The sequence below is a fragment of the Orcinus orca genome, chromosome 11 (genome assembly GCF_937001465.1).
Source record: "Orcinus orca chromosome 11, mOrcOrc1.1, whole genome shotgun sequence".
Classification (NCBI taxonomy): domain Eukaryota; kingdom Metazoa; phylum Chordata; class Mammalia; order Artiodactyla; family Delphinidae; genus Orcinus; species Orcinus orca.
This window is the reverse complement of record NC_064569.1, coordinates 9688964-9708110: the sequence shown is the minus strand read 5'-3', so window position 1 is coordinate 9708110 and position 19147 is coordinate 9688964. Positions and strand designations below refer to the sequence as shown.

General features: G+C 42.6%; 1 protein-coding gene across 2 annotated transcripts in view; it reads right to left on the bottom strand.

The window, feature by feature from the left end:
• Positions 1–1435: 1435 nt before the first annotated feature.
• The window catches only part of BORCS5 (BLOC-1 related complex subunit 5), a 98648-nt gene continuing 80936 nt past the window's right edge, over positions 1436–19147 (bottom strand). For both annotated transcript variants that reach the window (XM_033408106.2, XM_004281140.4), the window contains exon 4: positions 1436–2123. In XM_033408106.2, coding sequence (XP_033263997.1) covers positions 1893–2123 — 231 coding nt within the window. In that variant the 3' untranslated portion in view covers positions 1436–1892. The remainder of the gene's footprint in view (positions 2124–19147) is intronic.

Below are 19147 nucleotides of genomic sequence, written 5' to 3'. Positions count from 1 at the left end.
TATGGACAGAAAGATCAATGGATCTGAATACAGTCCAGAACCAGATCCTCGATTACATGGAAATTTAATACATGAAAGGAGCACTGAACACAGTGGGGTGGGGGTGGGGGAATGCATTATTCAATAAATGTGGCTGCCTTCCCCTCCGTGACATTTCCTAGAATAATCTTAGCTATTTAACAGGTTTTAAAATTACAGAACATCTTTCTTGATTGTAGTCTAATGAAATGCTCTAGGAATGGTTTAAAGCCCCACTAAAATCCTGACCACCAAAGGCATTATAAAGATGAGCTTCTTTCACCAGAGTGGCCCAACAAACTCTAAAGGTCTAGCTCCCCACTCCCAGCTCAGTGCTTCCAATGCCTCCCTGGCTCCCTCAGACGCCTTTATCTCCTCTGGCTGGACGTCTCTACCCGCCTTCCTTCCTGATGGGTAAAGAAGCAGTTCCAGAAGGTTGCCCTCTGAAGGAGGCAGATGCTGCCTTGGCCTCTTCCCCTGGCTCTGGTTTCCAGGTTGTCTTTCCAGTTCACAGGGAATGAGCAATCTTGATATTTTTTGGTCCTTAGAAAATGCTAGAAGCTATTGATTTTTTCCCTGTGTCTACATTTTTTTAAATTATTTTTTCCATTGAGCTTGGAATGTTCATATTTCTGCTGTCATCCAGTTGTTTTATGCCCTACATTTTATCCCGGGTTCTAAGAACCTTACAAGATAGTGCTCAATCAAAATTCGAGGTTAGAATCAGATAAAGTTTAACTGAGAGATGCTAAACTAAGTGGGATCAATTTTAACCTTACAAATATACCTAAGGCTGTTTGGACACAAAAAACACCCTCTGAGGCTTGGAGGAATCTAGGGAGCCCCGTGGGCCTCAGTGACCTCCCTATATCCCCGGCTCCTGGTCTCCGTTTGCCTGCCTGGATCTGTTCGTACGTTCCACTTCTTTGCTTCTGCAATCTTTTCTTCCATTAGAACGTTTATGATGTGCAACAAGTACTGCACTGAGTACTTCTGTGGTTACTCAAATTGCTTCATTTCCTAATCGCCCATAGAAATTCAGCAGCACTTGGAGTTTTTCCTCTTCAGCCTTTTTTGTATCCCCGGCACAAGGCCTGGCCCATCCAGTGGGCTCCGTGGACGCCTGCTGGGCGAGCGCTCTCCGCTCTGCTCCACGAGTCTGCAAAGCTCGTAAAGCAAATGAGGGCTACAACCTGCCTCAAAAACGGGAGTCCTGCCAGCGCTGATGTAATAAGAGGAAACCTAAACAGTATCTGCATCAAGGAAACCAGCTATCAGTGGGAGATGAACCCGACCAGGCTGTGGAAAGGGAGTCTTCAGTTTCCGATGACGACACAGGAGGGGCACCCTAAGCTGACACAGGAGCAGTGCCAGGCCAGATAAAGACTTGCTACGATGGAAACACAACACACACACCTGGATTAAATTAGTTCTTTATGTTTACAACCCACAAGACAGCCGACTGAGAAAAATTTCACGAAGGCGTCAGGGACACAGAGCTTCTTAAAATATTTCTCCCCTTCTCTTCATATTTTCAGTCTGCAAGCTAGACTAGATAATATACACTGTCAATTAAAAAGAAAAAAACTACGCAAAATAAAAATAAGTCCCAAGGCAGAGTTCTGTAAAGAATCCCTAATAGTTGAAACATTCCAACTTCGGTGACCACCGAGAGTAGGTGTGCTGGCTTTGCAGAGGGAGAGCGCGTCAAGGGAAGGGCTGGGGCATCGCAGTCTCCAGGGCGGCTGGACTGCTTCCCGTGCCCTCAGGGAGCGTCAACACCCCCAGTGGCCTTCGGTCACCTCCAACGCCTTTGGTTCCAAGCGTCCTGGGGCCCTGGCGGTCCCCCGACCGCAGCCGGCGGGGGGAGGCAGCTACAGCCTGAGCTCGCGGTCAGGCTTCATGCTGAAGGGCTCCAGGCGCTCGGCCTCGGGCAGCAGGCTGTTGAGCCGCTCCAGCAGCGGCACCGTCTGGTCGATGCCCATCTGGATACGGCGCAGGATGGCCGACATCTCGTTGACCTTCTGGATCTGCTCGGCGTATTTGGCGTATCTTTTCTGGCGCTCCTGCATGAAGCTAAAGAGGGTTTCTACAGACAGATCCATCTGCAGGAGGGAGAGAAGTGAGACACATTCAACCCAGAGGAAACAAGTCCCGTCACAAGGCTGGGGGATGAGCACGAGGTGCGGAGCCCACAGGCCACGTGGGGGGCGACCAGCTTTGCAGGAAGCGGAATCGCTGGGCATAAAAACCTTCCAGGACACGACCTGACCGGCTGCTGCCCCAGAACCCTCTGCAGAGGGAGACTGGGATGACGGCCTCCAGCTCTGCCTTCTGGGAACGTGAGCCATCTAGTCCTTGTTGAGACCCTGGGATTTCTAGCTCTTTCTCTCTACAGGAAAGAATCCTGGGCTCAGAAATCAGGCAGACCAAGGTTTGACTCCGGCTCTGCCACTTGAGCTGCTAATATGTATGCTTTCTGTCTCAGGTCTTTCATCTGCAAAAATCAGGGGACTGATGGCAGACTTGCAGGGTTGCTGTGAGGACGAAATGAGATGACGACGTGCTCAGGACTCGGCTTTGTCCTCCCTCCTCCCTGGAGGCTGCAGACCGCAGTCACTCCGGGAGAGCTGCCTGGAGGGGGTGGCACTCCCCGCCAGGACCACAGATGCCAACCAAGTCAAGTCTATATACCATGCGGGGCAAACGGAGGGCTGCTTTGGGCACTCTCCCCCCAGTCAAGCAAACTGGAGGCTCTGGGCTCCCCTTTTGTGGCCTCTTTTCCTCCCCTGGCGAGGTTCTTTGGTACCTATCATCTGGATGAAAACAGGAGGAGGAGGGAACCGCCAGCGTATCGGATGCCCGCACCCCTCCTCTGCATGGACCCGCATCCACTCCCTCCCCACTTGTTTCCTTCCCCAACCAGGGAGGAAACAGTCACACCCCCGAGACTCATGCTTCTGTCCCAAAGCTCAAGTGGCACCTCAAGCCTTCCTTCTTGTCCTCCCAGGAGCGCGGCCCTTCCCAACCCCGGCAGCCAGCCAAGCGCTGGCCCTCAACGCGAGTTACCGCAGAGCCTCCGAAGACAGCGTGATAAAGACAAAAACAAAACAAACACTCTAACGTATAAGAGACCCAAGCCAGGGCACCCCCCGAAAACAAAATAACCAATTCTATTTTGACGCTGTGCGTGCGGGGAGAGAGGGACGGTGCTGAGGAGCAGGGGGGTTGTTACAGGAATTCAGGGCTTATTTTTGTCCGTTGGTTCTCCCGTCACTTGTTTTGAAATGCCGAGGGGACAACGAAAGACAGCTGGTGAAGGGCTGGGGTGCGCAGGGAGGAAAATAATCCATCTGCATGGGAAGCTCCAGACAAGGTGGAAACGGTTTCTACCTTCCAAGGGCTCTCCGCAAGCCTGTTCAGGCGCTCAGCACTTTGGAGGTGGGGAGGCAGGAAACGACCGTCTTCCTCACAGTCGGCGCCAACCTTCTCAGGATGGCAGTTCAGTCCAGCACCTAGAACACTCCGCCCTCTGCGAGACTGTGGGAGCCAGCTGGGACCCACTCGTGGGCCAGCACAGCCCACGGAACAGCCTGCACCAGAATTCAGAACCTTCTCGCGTCATCACGTTTCGCTTAGCGGGGGCACTCCCGGCCCCCGACTCTACCAGACCAGACAGACTCCCGAGTCAGAGTTTATCTGAAATGGCCTCCAAGGCTCTACCTTATCGTGCCTAAGGCCCTTGGCAATCAACCCATCCCCTCCCCTACGGCCGGACACCTGATCAGACAGCTTTTACAACCATCTTAGCAGAGTTCTTGTTCAATGGCATACACTTCCTTACACACTTCCACATCCAGCTGAGGCCACGTTTAATGTGTCCAGAGCTTCTGTCCGAAGCCACGTCATGCTGAATGCTTAGGTGAGCACACTGAATTCAAGCACGCTGTTCAAACGTGTTTAGAGTACATCTTCCAAGAGTCAATTCCATGACAGTCCCAGAGGGAAAAAACCACAGAAGAGGAAACTTAGGGCTGAGCGACCTCCAAGATCTCACAGTGACAGAACCAAGACTAAAACCCAGATTTCCTCAGTCCAGCACCTTCCTTTTACTGTATTTAATTGAGAGAGTGTACCATTAGGGGCACACGAGATTTTAGTTGGTACATGGCATGGCATTAAAGAGCATCAAATCACGTGATGGAAAAGTTATTGCCTTTTAGATCTTTTCCCATTCTTTCTGATTGCTGCAAATAAAGTCTCAATTTGGTGCAGCTAAGACTTTAATACCTGGAAGAGTGTAATAAAATGGGCAATGCCTGCTTCTCATGCCCCGCCCTTTGCTCAGACAATACCGCTCCTGACCCCTACCCCTACCTAAAGATGTGCCCGTGAACCCCAGGTACACACTTACTCCAGCATTTCTGACATGACTTTAGGCAATGTCAGCATCTAATGCAATTCTGAATCTTACCATTTTGACAATCGGGAACATATTCACCTTTCCTGTTTCTATTTTGGCAAGTAGACTCTAACAAGGAAGCATAAATACAACATAGAGAGTCAACAGACATTTATCGAGTACTACCGTGTACCATGCACCATGCAAAGTCCTAGCGATATAGATATTAAGAACCAAAACTATTTACACCCACACGGCTTACTGTGTACATTAACATGACTTTTCTTTTCCACTCTCTTTGTTAACATGACTTTACTATTCCAGGAAACTCAGGCCCAGAAGGAGGAATGTTGCAAATAACTTTGTTTCAGGAACTTCCAGAGGAGCCATTTAAATGAAAAAACTATTAGATTTTCAATAGACAGAGAATGACTATTTATTCCCCGTGACTCTTGCCTCAAAACCCTGGCCTTGCTGTGACCACATGTCTAAGTACTAGTCAGCGGCATGTATATGAGGAAGTCTCTCACGGAGCTTCCGGGTGCCTTCCTAAAAGTTAGCTGGCATGCTCCTCCTCTCCTTCTTTGTCCCTTCCCTCCCTCTGCTGCTGCTGAAATGCAGATGCAGCCCCCATGGACCACAAGAATAACTAAGCTCATAATCTGTGGGTCGGCAGAGCAGTGAACTAGAAGAAGTCTGGGTCCATGAGGCTTTTTCCCCATGAGAGTCGTACCGGGTGTGGGAGAGAACAACAAATTTCCATTTTGACTGTACGGCCCAGGAAACTCTGTTCAATACTCTGTAATGACCCATATGGAAAAAGAACCTAAAAAAGAGTGAATATATGTATATGTATAACTGATTCACTTTGCTGTACAGCAGAAACACAACACCGTAAATCAACTAGACTCCAATAAAAATTAATTTAAAAGAAACAAACAAGGTAGAGACTTCCCCTGGTGGCGCAGTGGTTAAGACTCCGCACTCCCAATGCAGGGGGCCTGGGTTCAATCCCTGGTCAGGGAACTAGATCCCACATTCATGCTGCAACTAAGAGTTCGCATGCCTCAACTAAGGAGCCCGTGAGCCTCAATTAAGAAGCCCGCCTGCCACAACTAAGACCCGGTGCAACCAACTAAATAAATAAATAAATATTTTTTTAAAAAAAAGGTAAAAAAGAAATTTCCATTCTGTATAAGCCAGCACAATTCTGGGTCTCTGTAATACCAGTTCGATTTAATCTTACACTGATAGAAGGAATGTGATGAAGTCCCTGCCCTAAGGAGCTCACTGTTTACTCTTAAACTCATACTTCAAACCTTGCTCCACATATGCACATACTGTCTCTGGTGGCAGTACCTTTCAAAGGGCAGGTGAAAAAGGAGGTGAGATTATTTGTGGGTGTCAGTGCAGGCTTTACTATGACATTAGACATCTACAGAAGGGGCTCAAAGTCGTTCCAAATACCTTATGTGGATGGGGCATCCTATTTGCCCCCCTGGTCGGTCCACTGCCAGCAATGGATCCAAAATATTAGCAAATCAAATCCAGAAATATACAAAAAGGATAGTATATCATTACCAAGTGGGGTTTATCTCAAGGATGTAAGCTTTTTCAGCATCTGAAAATCAAAGTAATTTGTCATTTCAGTATAATAAAGGTTAAAAATCATATAATCATTTTAACAGACATAGAAAAATCATTCAACAAATTATGAAAATTTCAGCAAATTAGGAACAGAAGGAAACTTCCTCAGTCTGATAAAGGGCATCTGTGAAAACCCAACAGCTAACATCACAGCTAGTGGTGAAAGACACTTTTCTCCCTAAGATCAGGAATAAGGCAAGGATGCCCATTCTCACCACTTCTATTCAAAGCTGTACTAGAGGTCCTAGCCACTGCAATAAGTCAACCAAAGGAAATAAAAGACACAGGAACTGGACAGGAATAAATAAATGGGTCTTAATCTGCAGATGACATGGTGTACCTAGAAAATCTTAAGGAAGCTTAGAACCAAAAACTAATAAAACCATCAAGTGAATTTAGCAGGGTTGCAAGATACACGGTCAACATACAAAAATCAATTGTATTTCTATATATTTGCAATGAACAATTGGACAATGGAATAAAAAATACAAAATTTACAATTGCATCAACATAAAAAACTTAGAGAAAATGTCACAAAATATGTATAAGACCTACACACTGATATTACAAAACCCTGCAATGAAAAATTAAAAGAGATCTCGAAAATGGAGAGGTATACCATGTTCATGGATTGGAAGATTCAACATCATTAAGATGTCAGTTCTTGCCAAATCGATTTATAGATTCATTTGCAATCTGAATCAAAATTCTGGATGGCTTTTTTTGGTAGGGATTTGACAAGCTGATTCTAAGTAAACAGAATGGTCAAAAGAATTTTGAAAACGAACAAAGTCTGAAGACATAGTAATTCTTTCAAGACTTAATTTAAAGCTACAGGGCGGAGTCAAGATGGTGGTGTGGGAAGATGCAGAGTTAGCGTCTCCCCACAACTAGGGCGCCTGTCAGCTACTGGTGAGGGACTCTGAGGCCCAGGGGATGGGAGGAACCCCAAAGTGAACCGGTAGGACATAGAGGGACTGAGGAGGGAGGAGAAGTGGAAGCCAGACAGGATCAGTGACCCTGAGACCAGGGAGATCAGGAGAGGCAGGTGGGAGGGACTCTCCAGGAAGAGCGGGAGAGGAGCAGAGAGGGCGATCGCCTGGCCCACTCAGGCAGGGGAGGCTGCTGAGCTCCCAAGGCGGTAGCCCTGCCACAAAGCCCCATCCAGGCCACGTGGGTCCTCGGGGCATAGGGGGGAGGCCAGGGAGATCGGGAGAGGCAGGCAGGAGAGGCCCTCCTAGACAGCAGGAGCAGGAGAAGAGAGCAGGGCATTTGTCCCACTCACTCAAGCCCAGGAAGCCTGCTAGGCTCCCAGGTGAGAGGTCCTGCCCTCTGAGACCCACGCCTGGGCCCCTTCTGTTCCTTGAGCCTAAGCCCCACCCCCCACGGCCTTTTCCAGCCCTGTGGGTCCTGAGCACTGGCCCCACCCACCACCCAAACCTCACCCTTGCTTAGGCCCCACCCTCCAGAGCCAAGTTCTTCCCTGCTCCCTTTTTTTTCCCCTCCTCCTCTTTTTTACTATTGTGGTACTGATGTACCTTCTGGTTGTTGATTCCTCTATAGTTTTATTTTTATATTCTTCCTAATATATCTGTTAGTTTCCTAGTCTAATTTTATTTTTCACTTTGTTATTGTTCTTTTTTTTTTTTTTTTTTTGCCACCCCAGGCATCATGAGTCCAGGGTCAAGCCGAAGCTCCTGCAGTGGGAGCTCTGAGTCCGAACCACTGGACTAACAGAGAACCTCAGACCCCAGGGAATATTCATCAGAGTGAGGTCTCACAGAGTCCCTCATCTCAGCACCAAGACCCAGCTCTACCCAATAGCCGATAAACTCCAGTGTTGGAAGCCTCAGGCCAAACAACCAATAAGACAGGAACACAATCCCACTCATAAAAAAAAAAACAACATAGACGGCAAAAAACTTTTTCACAGATGAAGGAGCAAGATAAAAAAACCTACAAGAACAAATAAATGAAGAGGAAATAGGCAATCTACCTGAAAAAGAATTCAGAGTAAAGATAGTAAAGGTGATCCAGAATCTTGGAAATAGAATGGAGGCACAGACTGAGAAAATACAAGAAATGTTTACCAAAGATCTAGAAGAACTAAAGAACAAACAAACAGAGATGAACAACATGATAGCTGAAATGAAAAATACACTAGAAGGAATCAATAACAGAGTAACTGAGGCAGAAGAATGAATAAGTGACCTGGAAGACAGAATGGTGGAAGTAACTGCCGAGGAGCAGAATAAAGAAAAAGAATGAAAAGAATTGAAGACAATCTCAGAGACCTCTAGGATAACACTAAATGCACCAACATTCAAATTATAGGGGTTCCAGAAAAAGGAGAGAAAAAGAAAGGGTCTGAGAAAATACTTGAAGAGATTATAGTTGAAAACTCCCCTAACGTGGGAAAGGAAATAGTCACCCAAGTCCAGGAAGCACAGACAGTCCCATATAGGAATAAACCCTAGGAAAAACACATCAAGACACATATTAATCCAACAAACAAAAATTAAATTCAAAGAAAAAATATTAAAAGCAGCAAGGGAAAAACAAAAATAACATACAAAGGCTTCCCCATAAGGTTATCAGCTCATTTTTCAGTGGAAACTCTGCAGGCCAGAAGGGAGTGGCAGGATATACTTAAAGTGATGAAAGAGAAAAACCTACAACCAAGATTACTCTACCCAGCAAGGATCTCATTCAGATTTGATGGAGAAGTCAAAAGCTTTTCAGACAAGCAAAAGCTAAGAGAATTCAGCACCACCAAACCTGCTTTACAACAAATGCTAAAGAAACTTCTCTAAGCAGGAAACACAAGAGAAGAAAAAGACCCACAAAAACAAACCCAAAACAATTAAGTAAATGGTAATAGGAACATACATATCAATAATAACCTTGAATGTAAATGGATTAAATGCCACAACCAAAAGACACAGACTGACTGAATGGATACAAAAACAAGACCCATGGGCTTCCCTGGTGGCGCAGTGGTTGAGAGTCCGCCTGCCGATGCAGGGGACACGGGTTCGTGCCCTGGTCCGGGAAGATCCCACATGCCGCGGAGCGGCTGGGCCCGTGTGCCATGGCCGCTGGGCCTGCGCGTCCGGAGCCTGTGCTCCGCAACAGGGGAGGCCACAGCAGTGAGAGGCCCGCGTACCACAAAAAAAAAAAAAAAAAAAAAAAACAAGACCCATATATATGCTGTCTACGAGAGACCCACTTCAGACCTAGGGACACATACAGACTGAAAGTGAAGGGTTGGAAAAAGATATTCCATGCAAATGGAAATCAAAAGAAAGTTGAAGTAGCAATACTCGTATCAGATAAAATAGACTTTAAAATAAAGACTGTTAGAAGAGATAAGAAGGGACACTACATAATGATCAAAGGATCAATCCAAGAAGAAAATATAACAATTATAAATGTTTATGCACCCAACATAGGAGCACCTCAATACATAAGGCAAATGCTAACAACCATGAAAGGAGAAATCAACAGTAACACAATAACAGGAGGGGACTTTAAAACCCCACTTACACCAATGGACAGATCATCCAAACAGAAAATAATAAGGAAACACAAGCTTTAAATGACACAATAGACCAGATAGATCTAAGTGATATCTACAGAACATTCCACCCAAAAGTGGCAGAATACATTCTTCTCAAGTGCACATGGAACACTCTCCAGGATAGATCACATCTTGGGTCAAAAATCAAGTCTCAGAAAATTTAAGAAAATTGAAATCGTATCAAGCATCTTTTCTGACCACAACGTTATGAGGTTGGAAATCAATTACAGGAAAAAAAACTAAAAAGCACAAATACATGGAGGCTAAACAGTGCGCTACGAAATAGCCAAGAGATCACTGAAGAAATCAAAGAAGAAATTAAAAAATACAGAGAAACAAATGACAATGAAAACACAATGACCCAAAACCTATGGGATGCAGCAAAAGCAGTTCTAAGAGGGAAGTTTAGAGCAATACAATCTCACCTCAAGAAACAAGAAAAATCTCAAATAAACAATCTAACCCTACACTTAAAACAAGTAGAGAAAGAAGAACAAAGAAAACCCAAAGTCAGTAGAAGGAAAGAAATAATAAATATCAAAGCAGAAATAAATGAAATAGAAATGAAAAACACAATAGCAAAGATCTATAAAACTAAAACCTGGTTCTTTGAGAAAATAAACAAAATTGATAAACCCTTAGCCAGACTCAGCAAGAAAAAAACAGGAGAGGACACAAATCAATAAATTTAGAAATGAAAAAGGAGAAATCACAACTGATACTGCAGAAATACAAAGGATTATAAGAGACTACTACAAACAACTATATGCCAATAAAATGGACAACCATGAAGAAATGGACAAATTCTTGGAAAGGTACAATTTTCCAAGAGTGAACCAGGAAGAATTAGAAAATATAAACAGACCTATCACAAGCAATGAAATTGAAACCATAATTTAAAATCTTCCAACAAACAAAAGGCCAGGACCAGATGGCTTCACAGGTGAATTCTATCAAACATTTAGAGAAGAGCTAACACGAATCCTTCTCCAACTCTTCCAAAAAATTGCAGGAGAAACATTCCCAAATTCATTCTATGAAGCCAGCATCACCCTGATACCAAAACCAGAAAAAGATATCACAAAAAAAGAAAATTATAGACCAATATCGCTGATGAACATAGATGCAAAAATCCTGAACAAAATGCTAGCAAACAGAATGCAACAGCACATTAAAAGGATCATACACCATGATCAAATGGGATTTATCCCAGGGATGCAAGGATTCTTCAATATATGCAAATCAATCAATGTGATACACCACATTAACAAATTAAGGAATAAAAACCATATGATCATCTCAATAGATGCAGAAAAAGCTTTTGACAAAATTCAACACCCATTTATGATAAAAACTCTCCAGAAAATGGGCATAGAGGGAACCTACCTCAACATAATAAAGGCAATATATGACAAACCCACAGCAAGCATCATACTCAATGGTGAAAAACTGAAAGCATTTCCACTAAGATCAGGAACAAGACAAGGATGTTCACTCCCGCTGCTCTTATTCAACATAGTTTTGGAAGACCCAGCCACAGCAATCAGAGGAGAAAAAGAAATAAAGGAATACAAATTGGAAAAGAAGACGTAAAACTGTCACTGTTTGCTGATGACATGATTCTATACATAGAAAATCCTAAAGATGCCACCAGAAAACTACTAGAACTAATCAATGAATTTGGTAAGGTTGCAGGATACAAAATTAATGCACAGAAATCTCTGGCATTCCTATACACCAACAACAAAAAATCAGAAAAAGAAATTAAGGAAACACTCCCATTTACCATTGCAACAAAAAGAATAAAATACCTAGGAATAAACCTGCCTAAAAAGGTGAAAGACTTATACTCAGAAAACTATAAAACACTGTTGAAAGAAATCAAAGATGACATAAACAGATGGAGAAATATACCATGTTCTTGGATTGGAAGAATCAATATTGTGAAAATGACTATACTACCCAAAGCAATCTACAGATTCAATGCAATCCCTAATAAACTACCAATGGCATTCTTCACAGAATTAGAATAAATTTTACAATTTGTATGGAAACACAAAAGACCCCAAATAGCCAAAGCAATATTGAGAAAGAAAAGTGGAGTTGGAGGAATCAAGGCTCCCCGACTTCAAACTATACCACAAAGCTACAGTAATCAAGGACAGTATGGTACTGGCACAAAAACAGGAATACAGATCAATGGTACAGGACAGAAAGCCCAGAGATAAACCCACACACATATGGGCACCTAATTTAGGACAAAGGAGGCAAGAACATACAATGGAGAAAAGACAGCCTCTTCAATAAGTGGTGCTGGGAAAACTGGACAGCTACATGTAAAAGAATGAAATTAGAACATTCCCTAACACCATACACAAAAATAAACTCCACATGGATTAAAGACTTAAATGTAAGACCAGACACTATAAAACTCTTAGAGGAAAACATAGGAAAAACATTCTTTGACATAAACCACAGCAAGATCTTTTTGACCCACCTCCTACAGTAACGGAAATAAAAACAAAAATAAACAAATGGGACTTAATTAATCTTAAAATCTTTTGCATAGCAAAGGAAACCATAAACAAGACAGAAAGACAACCCTCAGAATGGGAGAAAATATTTGCAAATGATACAACAGACAAAGGATTAATCTCCAAAATATACAAAGAGCTCATGGAGCTCAATATAAAAAAAAACAAACAATCCAGTTAAAAAATAGGTGGAAGACCTAAATAGACATTTCACCAAGGAAGACATACAGGTGGCCCAGAGGCATATGGAAAGATGCTCAACATCACTAATTATTAGAGAAATGCAAATCAAAACTACAATGAGGTATCACCTCACGGTGGTCAGAATGGCCATTATCAAAAAAGCTAGAAACAACAAATGCTAGAAAGGGTGTGGTGAAAGGGAACCCTCCTGCACTGTTGGTGGGGATGTAAATTGATACAACCACTACGGAAAACAGTATGGAGGTTCCTTAAAAAATCAAAAATAGAATTACCATATGACCCAGCAATCCCACTACTGGGCATATACCCTGAGAAAACCATAATTCAAAAAGAGGCATGTACCACAATGTTCACTGCAGTGCTATTTACAATAGCCAAGATGTGGAACCAACCTAAACGTACATTGACAGAGGAATGGATAAAGAAGATGTGACACATATATACAATGTAATATTACTCATCCATAAAAAGAAGCGAAATTGAGTTATTTGTAGTGAGGTGGATGGACACAGAGTCTGCCATACAGAGTGAAGTAAGTCAGAAAGAGAAAAACAAATACTGTATGCTAATGCATATATATGGAATCTAAAAAAAAAAAAAAATTTGGTACTGATGAACCTAGTTGCAGGGCAGGAATAAAGAGGTAGACATAGAGAATGGACTTGACGACGTGGGGTGGGAGGGCGAAGTGAGAGCAGCATCAACATATATACACTACCGAATGTAAAATAGCTGGCTGGTGGGAAGCAGCAGCATAGCACAGGGAGATCGGCTCGGTGCTTTGTGATGACCTAGAGGGGTGGGATAGGAAGGATGGGAGGGAGGCTCAAGAGGGAGGGGATATGGGGACATGTGTATGCATATGGCTGATTCGCTTTGTTGTGCAACAGAAACTAACACAGAATTGTGAAGCAATTGTACTCCAATAATTATACTCCTATTATATACTCCAATTATATACTCCAATTATAAAACAATTACGAAACAACAAAGGATTAATCTCCTTAATTATACTCCAATTATATACTCCAATTATACTCCAAAAAAAGCTATAGTAATCAGGATTGGCATAGAGACATATATAGATCAATGAAACTGAACAGAGTGTAGAAACAGATCTAAACATACATGGGTCAATTGATTTATTTTTTTTACAAAGTTTTCAAGGTAATTTAATGGGGAAAAGAAAGTTTTTCAACAATTTTTGGAAGAACCCAATAAAACCTGAACCCCTACACCTCACCCCATACACAAAAATTAGCATGAAATGGATCACAGACCTAAACATAGAAGCTAAAACTATACAACTTTTAGAAGAAAAACCTTTGCTACCTTGCGGTAGGCAAAGATTTCTTAAACAGGTCCAAAAAACATTAACCATAAAACAAAAAAAAATGGTTAAATTGATCCTCATCAAAATTTAAAACTTCTCCTTGAAAGATCCATTAAGAAAACGATAAGGCAAGCCACAGACTAAGAGAAGAAATATTATCTATTGATCAACATCTGATAATAGACATATTCAGAATATATAAAGACCTCTTACAACTCAATATTAAGAAAAAAATCCAAATTTGGGATCTTTTCAGGAGAACTGACCTGGGCCTCTGTCTCAAAACCTTCATTGAGTTTCTTTAAAAAATCTGCTTTTGGGCTTCCCTGGTGGCGCAGTGGTTGAGAGTCTGCCTGCCGATGCAGGGGACATGGGTTCGTGCCCCGGTCTGGGAAGATCCCACATGCCGCGGAGCAGCTGGGCCCGTGAGCCATGGCCGCTGAGCCTGCACGTCTGGAGCCTGTGCTCCGCAAAGGGAGAGGCGACAACAGTGAGAGGACTGCGTACCGCAAAAACAAACAAACAAACAAACAAAAATCTGCTTTTGAGATCCTTAAAAGGAGAATTTAGATCCCTTCCAGGAAAGTGAGCCTCCAACTGATAAGCTGAATATCAACTACCAGGAAAAAGGGAATAGCTAGATGTTAACCAGACAATAGTCTTCCCAGAACTCATTTAGGGAAGGCCCGACACGGTGTGGAAGGGAAGACATTCTGGTCAATTTTCACATCACTTTGACGACTCTGGAGGCTTCAGGTCCATGACCAAGATTATCCTGGATGCCATCCCTGTCTCTGGACAGTTACTGCTACCAGACGAGAAGTGGCTATTCACGACCCCAATGTCCATGAGGTTGCACACTTCACCTCGGGAGGCACCTGTTTCATGGACGCTCCCGTCCTGGCTGAGCTGCAGTGGCAGAAAAGGACTCAGTGGTTTTCAGACCCACTGGCTTAAATTCTCAATAGTTCACCTCCCAAGGTTTCACCAGAGCTTTCACCTCAGGTGTGAAATGACCATCCAGAGCCTGGGAATAATCTGTGTACACACTGGAGGCATCCTGAGCTGGAGGTGAGTGACTCAGAATCCCTCTGAGAGGGGAGGGCTTCTCTCAGAAGGGGAGGGGGCTTCGACAGAAACAACGAAATAAACAAAGAATTATTGTGAGGCTTGAGTCACCAAGCTTTACGGACAACTATATGTAGCTTGCAGGTGAAGACAGCAGTGTCAGACAGAACTGGGTCAAAGTCTTGGTTGTGCATATGATTATCTTTGTAACCTTGAACCAATTACTGAACCTCATTGAGCTTCAGTTTCTTCACCCTTAAACTGGGGATAATGATTGGTCTTATCTCACGGGATTAAATGGGAAGAATAAATGAGATAAAAAACAGCCCCAGATCAGAGCTCCAGGGAAGTCAAGTGGTTAGGACTCTGCCCTTCCATTGCAGGCGACACAGGTTCCATCCCTGGTTGAGGAACTAAGATCCTACAAGCCGCATAGCATGGCCAAAAAAAAAAAAAACCACCAAAAAACAAAACCAAATAAACCCCCAGAGCGCGATAAATTATAAGATATATGTGAACTGAAAGAGAAACTATGTCTAGAAACCTCTTTTACATGAAAAATGGAAAGCAAGATTAAGTAAATAAGGGCAGAAAAAATGACATTTGAAGATATCCAAACGGGCACATGTATCTCTGCTGTAAAGGCAGGGAGCTATTGTGATGCCTCATCCCTGTTACACTATCTTCAAGGCTTATGCAATCACTCAGAGGACAATCTACCATTGTGTTTTTTGCTGACATGTTTTATTTTTGTTCTGAACTTCTGCTACTGAAAATCTTACAAAAGAGTCACATTACTCACCCCAAAGTTCCCTTACAGAAACATTTCACACTACTTAATAACTGAAATCATTATTCACCTACAAGTCCTTCCATGTGTTTTTGATTTATATGTTCAGCCATGAGAATGAGTTACTATTACCACTGTTTGCTGCTACCCAACACAGTAAAATTTAAAAATACCCATGTACTTGCAGATATATATATATTTTTCAAAAATACTTTGAAAACAAGCAGAAGAGCTTTAATAAATGATATCTTCTCCAACAAGAGTACACTGCTTCAAAAATTATTTTTAAAAATTTCCTGGGGACGTTCCTGGTGGCGCAGTGGATAAGACTCCATGCTCCCAATGCAGGGGGCCCGGGTTCGATCCATCGGTAGGGAACTAGATCCCACATGCATGCTGCAACTAAGGGTTCGCATGCCACAACTAAGGAGCCCGCCTGCCGCAACTAAGACCCAGTGCAACCAAATAAATAAATAAATATTAAAAATACAAAATTCCTGATAGAATAAGCTTTGATGCTGGTTTGGGACAGGTGGGTTGTCCTATGAAAGATGTCTAAATGCTTGATGTAACTTCTTTTTCAAAGTAAAGGTAACCTTGTCAAAGTAGGGATACATACTACAAGGGCTTATAGTTCTAAGTTAGAAAAAAGATGCGTGAACAACAGTAAGAGCTTCAGAAAGAAGACTGTACATCTTCTAAATTCTAAAACCTTAAGTTGTAGATAGGTTCAAGGTGGTCAAAAGCAAATTTAACTTTTTCATAGATCAAAAGAAAATGAATAGGTAAATTGTGTTTCACAGTTAACAAAATTCAAGTCTATACAATCAACAGACTGTTGCTTTTCCTCTCCCTCAGTAACTTAAGGTTTTTAAAAATGTTAAAAACAAAAAAACACTGCTTAAGGACTTAATTGAGACTACATTTTAAAAAGTTACTCATCTTTCCCACCCTTTAAATGTTCAGCTCTTAATGTTAACTTAAGCCTCAAGGTCAATTTTTATTTGGTCTCAAACAGTTCACTTTCTCTGCACTCATTCTACATTTAAATTACAGTTTCCCAAGGAGGTCAATTTAGGAACATGGGGGTTGGGAGGTGGAGGCCACGATGGGCTGAGGCCAGCAAACCAAGGGCTGCTATCTTCTCAAACTCCAAACGCAGGGCTTCCGTGGTGGTGCAGTGGTTAAGAATCCGCCTGCCAATGCAGGGGACACGGGTTCGAGCCCTGGTCTGGGAAGATCCCACATGCCAAGGAGCAACTAAGCCCACGCGCCACAACTACTGAGCCTGCGCTCTAGAGCCCGTGAGCCACTAGTACTGAAGCCTGTGTGTCTAGAGCCCGTGCTCCGCAACAAGAGAAGCCACCAAAATAAGAAGCCCGCGCGTCGCAACAAAGAGTAGCCCCCACTCGCCACAACTAGAGAAAGATCGAACGCAGCAACGAAGACCCAAGGCAGCCAAAAAAAAAAACAAAAACAAAAAAAACCCCTCCAAACCCAGCCCCAGCTTTGTACTTTCGATGGATATCCTTCTGTGCCCCCACATGTAATGAACACACAGTGAGGCACAATTCTGCTTTTACTGTAATTTTTTTCTAGCTGGAGGGGCTAAATGGAAAATTGAGAATTCATTCTGTTTTACAGCTATCCAAAAAATGAATTTTCAGGTCAATAACAATCTATGGGGACGTGGCCATGCCTCTAATGTCTTTTTGGAGATGGGTATATCACTGATTTTTAGCAATGTAGGCTCACCCCCCCCATCCTTGACATGGCTAATAATTCACTAACATAAAAAGACAGAAGTCAGAAGGCTTGAATTTAAATCCTACTAGTTATGTGACCTTGGACACATCACAAACTGAGTCTGAGCTTCTACTTTTTAAAAATGGGAATAATAATACCTGTCCATCTGTCCATCCATCCAATTTTACAGTAATGTTATAAAGATTACAAATGAGATGATATATATAAGAGTGATCTAAAAACAGATCAGAGGTATGAAAATGTAATGTCATGTGATTATAAAAAATTCCACCGAATGGCCAAATACGTTTGGAGATTTGTTTTTCATAGAACTGAAATAAAGCTAAGAAATTCTCCAATTACACGATCACATTCAAAAGAAACTGCTTCAATGTTTTAAGAGCTTTAAGAGCTTCACTCTTTCATGTCTTCTGAATCTCAGAACTACCAATTCTCCTGATTAGAGAGCAGTTAGCAGTTAGTACTCTATAAATTAGTACTGTCCCAAGGGCAAAATCTGGTGTTGCAAATAGAGCTTGAAATTCTCCAAAGATGTAAAAATGGCCACTGGACACATGAAAAGGGATTCAACGTCTTTAGTCATTAGGAAAATGAAAACCTAAACCACCAAGAGCGACTACTTTACGCTCACTAGTATGGCTGAAATAAAAAGCCAGGCAATAACAAGTGTTGCTGAAGATGTGGAGAAAATGGAAGCCTCGTGCACTGCTACTGGGAACATAAATGGTGCAGCACTTGGGAAAACAGTTTAGTTTTGCCAAAAATTAAACACAGAGTTACCATATGACCCAGCAATCTCACTCTTAGATATATATACTCAAGAGAACGGAAACATGTTCACACAAAAACTTGTAAGCAGAGACTTCCCTGGTGGTCCAGTGGGTGGGACTCCACGCTCCCAATGCAGGCGGCCCAGGTTCGATCCCTGGTCAGGGAACTAGAGCCCGCATGCCACAAGGAAAATCTGTGTTTTCTGGCTTTCTGACCTTCCTCCAGATGACCATTCCCGCAGAGGATTAGGAGCTCTCTGTGGGAACCTTCTCCCGGGTGCCTCTCTCTTGCACAATGGACAAACAATGGGCAGACGTTTTCAAAAATTATGCCATAGGCTAAATGACACCAATTACCACATACTGGACATTTTGAAGTGACTGTGTTTCTGAAGGCAACAGTTTACAATGACAGCTTATAAGAGTAAACGCTTGTCATTTATTCTCATACCACACCCTTGATCTGTAAGTCAGACAAGAAGAGAAATCCCTCTCTGGCAAACCTCAGTCTACACGGTCTAACAAAAACAAAAACTGAAATCCATACTAGTGGGACTGTTTCTTTTAGCAATCTATGTATATCATACTAGGATGACCAGGAAGGTGGAACACAGTATATAATACTTAGTAATTCCCTAGATATTTTAATTAATGTAATAAAATAATGTATAACAGTTCCAACTACTATTCACTGAGTATCAATTAAATGTCAGGCATTGTACTAGGTACTACACATACATTATCTTTATTCCTCGCAATAGGCCTACAGGGAAAATTCCCTTCTCCTACTAGAGCTGCAGAATCAGGGAGTCAGAGATCATAAAAATGTGTCCAGGGTAACACAGCTCGTACTAGCAGTGAAGCCAGAATTCAAACCCATGCTTTTTAGCCTAACCTTCGCCCATCTTTTCTACAGAGCTCATTAACTCAAATATCAATTCATTTCAATTAAATATACACCATGTTGGGCAATGTGTTCAGGACCTTTTTGAAATTCTTGACAGATGAATGTAAATGGCAAGTTTTACAGTTTC